At 42.8% G+C, this 6,614-nt stretch overlaps 1 protein-coding gene across 1 annotated transcript in view; it reads right to left on the bottom strand.

Annotated features, from left to right (window-relative positions):
* Positions 1–447: 447 nt before the first annotated feature.
* Positions 448–6,614, bottom strand: part of pus7 (pseudouridine synthase 7) — a 14,684-nt gene continuing 8,517 nt past the window's right edge. The window contains 6 exon segments of the mRNA XM_016573931.1: positions 448–948; positions 1,317–1,408; positions 1,494–1,623; positions 1,981–2,101; positions 3,216–3,299; positions 3,377–3,537. Coding sequence (XP_016429417.1) covers positions 812–948; positions 1,317–1,408; positions 1,494–1,623; positions 1,981–2,101; positions 3,216–3,299; positions 3,377–3,537 — 725 coding nt within the window. The 3' untranslated portion in view covers positions 448–811.

The raw sequence follows: 6,614 nt of genomic DNA, 5'->3' as shown, positions 1-6,614 counted from the left end.
CTCTATCCTGCAGGACAGGGGTCTGCTCTGATTTAAAGCTGAATGTGCCAGCGCTGGACAGGTTAGTGAGACGGAGGCTCATGGGACAGATATCAGATGTTAGAGATTCACCGCAGCATTATCATGGAGCAGAACACATTACACGTCTCAACACGACAATCTGATCCTGCACGCACGAGAACATGATCAATGTGTTTGCTTTTAGGAGGAAAACAGCATGGTTTACATCCATCACTTCATCTGATCAGAATAATTCATGTGATTCAGGTTCAATCTTTAGTGCCTTTCATAGATGTCTAGTGCAGAGAAAATGCTTTGACTCTTTTATGAGCAAGAATGCATAAAGGCCCATTTACTCTCAGAATGAGAAAGCAAAGCAAAAGAACCGGTCCACAGGAACGCAGTTTCAGCTGGTCTGCGGTGTGGTGAACGATTGCTCTGCGTGAGAACGGCCTTACGAGTGTGAATCCATACCCACAGATCAATCACCCAAACACAGACATCAGGCAGATTCTTTATTTACACTGACAAACTGAATATTCAGCAGGAATCAAACATTACAATAATAAATCAAAGAGCAAAATTAACCTTACAAGAACCAGAATATGTTCATTTATGCTAAAGCTCTGGAAATGTGTTTAAGAACTGTCTTTATACTCTGGCAGAGCTTTAAAACAACACTAAAACTGAATAAACTGAGCTGTAGCTTCTTCACGGTGTGGAAACGACACACATCCGTCAGTCACGTCTTGATCAGCGATGTACTGAGCAGAATACAGCCGGAGGGAGATCCAGAGTGTGTTTGTGACGGTCAGTTCAGCCAGCTGCTGTTGAGCCGAGTCTGGTTCTTGATGCTGGTGTCCATCTTCAGCACTTCTCTGACCGCCATCGTGGCGTAGGTGGAGGACGGCAGAGAAAACTCCATCTTCAGGGCCCCATACTTCCCCTCTGCACACACACAACCATGCATATTACACACACATATACATATATATATATATATATATATAATACACACACATAGTGAACTGTGCAAGAATAATTCAGGGAGTTCACCACAGAGTCATGACCTTTAACCCCACTGACAGTCTTTAGGGTGTGACATAGACTTTACTCTCCCATTGGCAATATTAAAAGATTAACGCAACCCTTGATGGAAATAAATGTTGTGATGTTGGAAACAATGCACACTGTGATCAAAGCTCAAGGCGGTCCAGTGAAAAGACTGATGTTTTTGGGCCAGGCAGTGCATAAACCAACAGAAGTCTATAGAGCGTCCCTATCTAGAGAGCCGAGTAAATGTGTGTGTCTTGGACCTTTGAGGTAGACCGGAGCCGGAGCGTTTTCTAGTTTCTCCACATCTGTGTGAACGAGAGGCACTCGTGGATCATCGTACTGGATCAGCTCCCTTTGGAGGAGAAAGATCAGAGGAATGGGTCAGAACTGAAGCTGCAGCTCAAAGCGCAGCAGCAGAGTTACTGGAGCTCACTCACCAGCTGACGTCTCTGGGCCGAATGAGGATCCTCCTGTAAGCGCCGGCCAGAGAGTAATCCCGAACCTTGTGCCTCATGTTCTCGATGTCCAGGTCATCAGCGCTCAGCATGTCTCTGTAGCCTCCGCCCACTGCAGGAGACGCACAAACGACCAGAACACCAGTGAGGAATCAAACAGCACTGAGAGAAAACACACCTGAGCATCTGGAGAGAAACAATCAGACGAGCAGAGCTGCTTCCTCAAACCTTCTCCGTGTTTCTTAACCTCTGTGCCACCAAATAAACCACAACTATATCCCCCACCCACCACCACGATTACTCGCAATATCTACACGCTAAAATATTTTAAAGATTGACCGGGCTACATGCATCTACATTCATTACAGGCATTTAACCATTTTATGAACTTTCTAACTTTTCCAGGTCTAAAAAAACACTTCTAAAATGAGGCTTCCTCATATATCCAGGTTTTCCCAGAATGCCTCACCGCTGTGAGTGGGATAAATGATGTCGAACCCCGGCAGCGGCATCACCACGTCATGAAGAGAGTGTTTCTCTGCCTCATCAGCGGACAGAACATGAGCCGAGCCTGAAATACACCGGAGATTCTGTCAGCATCATCATCATCACTCACTCACTCACTCACTCACACACACACACACACTCAAACTCACACACACTCAAACTCACTCACTCACACACAAACTCACTCACTCACACTCAAACTCACTCACACACACACACTCAAACTCACACACACTCAAACTCACTCACTCACACACAAACTCACTCACTCACACTCAAACTCACTCACACACACACACTCAAACTCACACACACTCAAACTCACTCACTCACACACAAACTCACTCACTCACACTCAAACTCACTCACACACACACACTCAAACTCACACACACTCAAACTCACTCACTCACACACAAACTCACTCACTCACACTCAAACTCACTCACACACACACACTCAAACTCACACACACTCAAACTCACTCACTCACACACAAACTCACTCACTCACACTCAAACTCACTCACACACACACACTCAAACTCACACACACTCAAACTCACTCACTCACACACAAACTCACTCACTCACACTCAAACTCACTCACACACACACACTCAAACTCACACACACTCAAACTCACTCACTCACACACAAACTCACTCACTCACACTCAAACTCACTCACACACACACACTCAAACTCACACACACTCAAACTCACTCACTCACACACAAACTCACTCACTCACACTCAAACTCACTCACACACACACACTCAAACTCACACACACTCAAACTCACTCACTCACACACAAACTCACTCACTCACACTCAAACTCACTCACACACACACACTCAAACTCACACACACTCAAACTCACTCACTCACACACAAACTCACTCACTCACACTCAAACTCACTCACACACACACACTCAAACTCACACACACTCAAACTCACTCACTCACACACAAACTCACTCACTCACACTCAAACTCACTCACACACACACACTCAAACTCACACACACTCAAACTCACTCACTCACACACAAACTCACTCACTCACACTCAAACTCACTCACACACACACACTCAAACTCACACACACTCAAACTCACTCACTCACACACAAACTCACTCACTCACACTCAAACTCACTCACACACACTCAAACTCACTCACACACACACACTCAAACTCACTCACTCACTCACACAGTTCCAGATGTAGCTCTGATAGCTGTGGATGTACATCAGCCTGTTGTTACGAGGGATCTGAAGCAGGATAAAGATGGTCAGATCACTGCATGTGCTGTGTGTTTTGAGCACGTGTTAACATTGTTTTCTCTCACCAGTCCGAAGGCTGTGATGATGTTGTTTTTGCCGTACTTGGCCAGGCCTCTCAGTAACTGACCCTCCACGCAGCGTTTGACCGGCAGCTTCTTCAGCGCCGCCTCGGGGTCCTGAGAGCGAGCCCACTCCTCTCTGCACTTCACCAGATAGCCCTTCTCCGCTGGACACACAGACACTCAGTTACACTCACTCTCTCTAGCACTATTACGCTGCCATTAGTAAAGGTGTTTCTCTCGAAACAGACCGACTTTGCTGTGGCTTTCCTAAATGATTTTAGCAAATGGCTGCAATATAACAAAGAGTGAAAAATTTAAGGGGGTCTGAATACTTTCCGTACCCACTGTATACAGCACCGTGTTGTTGCACAGTGAACTCATTAACCATCATGTAATCAGTGTTGGTGACAGAAGAAGTAGTTTTATTTATATAGCGCCTTACCATAGCTCAAGGTCACTTTACATATAACAAGTAGTTTTGAACATCCACACAAGCAATATAGACACAAACACAATATAAACACATATACAACATATCTGTTTAATATGTACCATTTTGGATAATGGCTATATGTTTTTAACTGACTCTTGAAAGCAGACAAAGATTAAGGGGTAATGAGTTCCATAATTTAGGGGCATTAACACTAAATGACCTTCCACCTACAGTAGACAACCGAAAACGAGGGATGGACAAAAGGCCAAGTTCAGAAGATCTCAGAGACCGGGCAGGGCAGTATGGGTGGAGTAGATCAGCCAGATATGGTGGTGCAAGACCATTTAGAGCCTTAAATGTTAGAAGCAGTAACTTAAAGTGAATACGTGATGATACTGGTGACCAGTGAAGATCATGTAGTAAAGGAGTAATGCGAGCAGAACGTCTGGTGGAGGTGAGGACCCTTGCTGCAGAATTTTGAACATACTGTAATCTTGCAATACATTTTTTGGGAAGGCCTCCAAATAAAGAATTGCAATAATCCAGACATGATGTGATTAATGCATGAATTAAAATTTCACTATCAGCTAGAGTAAGAGAAGATGGAAGACGTGCAATATTACAGAGGTGGAAGGATTTTTTAACAACAGTGAAAATATGAGAGTCAAAAGATAAAGTTGATTAAAATAAAACACCAACACAAATTGTAACAAATCCCATCAACATCAAAGGACAGGTCCATCATTTTTATTGAAGTAGCAGAGCCAATCATCAATATTTCAGTTTTGTCATTATTTAGTTTAAGGAAATTCAGGGACATCCAGTGTTTGATATCCCTGATATATGCAGTAAGTGAGTCAGGTATGGATGGCCTAGCAGAGCTGGTGGTAAGGTAAATTTGGATATCATCTGCATAGCAATAAAATAGAAATCCATGCATGCGTATGATGTTACCAAGCGGATATATATAGATGATGAACAGTAGCGGGCCGAGAACTGAACCTTGAGGAACACCCTGTGTCAGTGGAGCAGTAGTGGATCTACACCCTTGTATAGTGACAAAATATTTTCTGTGAAAGTCAGCAAGAAGACTGGCAGACAGAAATCAGCTTGGAGAAAATCAACAGCAGTTCAGAGTAGGCATGGGACGATAACCGGTTTCAAGGTATACCGCGGTTTGGAAAAGTCACGGTTTCAAAACCACTAAAAATTTTCCGTTATACCGTTCCTGCGGTATGCGCAGTTTTTTTACGTGTCGTCAAAGACGGAAAGTGCAGGACTCCCTCAGTTGTGTGCAGCGAAGAGCGTAGCGAGCCACACGACCCCTCCCCCTCAGCCCCTCCGGTTGGTGCGAGCGGAGTCACCTGTGTGTAGGATGGCCGAAGATGAATCCCTGGAACTTTTCTGTCTGTCGTATGGGAATTTTTCGGGTAACGTAGACCAACCATGTTCCATACACAATGATGTTCCGTACAGATGACGTTTATTATGCCGCCCGCAGCTGGAACCAGCTTCCAGAAGAGATCAGATGTGCTAAAACATTAGCCCCATTTAAATGCAGACTCAAAACTCATCTGTTTAGATGCACATTTATTGAATGAACACTGTGCATTGTCCTAACTGATTGCACTATATTTTATGTATAATCGTTTTCTATTCTTAACTGTTTTAAATTCAATTAAACCTCTTAAATCAATTTTTAAATCATTTTCAAAGTTTTTAAATTCCTTGTTTTATTGTTGTGATTATTTTTTTTATTATTATTTTCTTTTCTTTTATGTAAAGCACTTTGAATTACCATTGTGTATGAAATGTGCTATATAAATAAACTTGCCGTGCCGATATAAGAAACGAGCCAGGAAAGAGCTGAATCAGTGATACCGATATCAGAAAGATAACCGTGTCAAATGCAGAACTTGTGCTTGTGAATAGCTAGGTAAGTATATTCTTCATAGGTGATCTAAATAATGAAAAACTAAAACTGAAGTTTATGAGCTTATGATCAGAGAAAGCAAATCAGAGCCAGTAACAAGAACATTAAGTAAGCCAAACGTACAAATGAGATCCAGTATATGACCCCTTGAGTGAGTAGGGAAAGTTACATGCAGGGTTAGATTGAAATAATCCAGCACAGACATCAATTCATCGCATTGTACAGTGTTTTCATGTATATTAAAATCACCAAGCAAAATAACGGATGAATGATTAGCACAGACAAGAGTAAGTAATTCACTTATATCAGAGAAAAAATCAGGAGATTTTGGGGGTCGATATATTAAGATTACAGCCAGTGATATTTGCCAAGTCATTTTAACAGTAGGAGCACAATGATTTAATAGTCTGGTTATGATCTTTTTTTCTTCTTCTCCACTATGGTTAGAGAAAAGTCACCTGATGGAGGTTTGACTCCGGTCACCTTTGGCTCGATCAGTGAGAGCTTACAGAGAATTATTATTCAGTAAAATGAATCTATTCAGCTGTGCTTGCAATGATCCAGTGAAGTCACTGAAAGACTGAATAATGTCTGCTGAGCTGCTTTATAGCTGAAATTCCTGACTGCAGTTATGCAGCACTGACCTTATATTCCGTTTACTGCTGTAAAGCTGATCTGTACTGTAATAGCCACATCATAAATCAACTTGACTTATTTGTGTTGTTAATGAGAGAATCTGACCTCCAGGACGAGGTTTCAGGATGAGATCCACGACTTCCTTCCAGTTGTTCTGCAGAATCGCCCTGAGAATAAGAGCCAAGAGCAAACCGTGAGTTTCCCTCACATTCCCTCTTCACACAGGTGTGTGTGTGTGT

This window comes from Sinocyclocheilus rhinocerous, unplaced genomic scaffold (assembly GCF_001515625.1).
Source record: "Sinocyclocheilus rhinocerous isolate Xijiao unplaced genomic scaffold, SAMN03320098_v1.1 scaffold1795, whole genome shotgun sequence".
Classification (NCBI taxonomy): domain Eukaryota; kingdom Metazoa; phylum Chordata; class Actinopteri; order Cypriniformes; family Cyprinidae; genus Sinocyclocheilus; species Sinocyclocheilus rhinocerous.
Note: the sequence above shows the minus strand (reverse complement) of the source record. Positions and strands in the feature narration are given on the sequence as shown.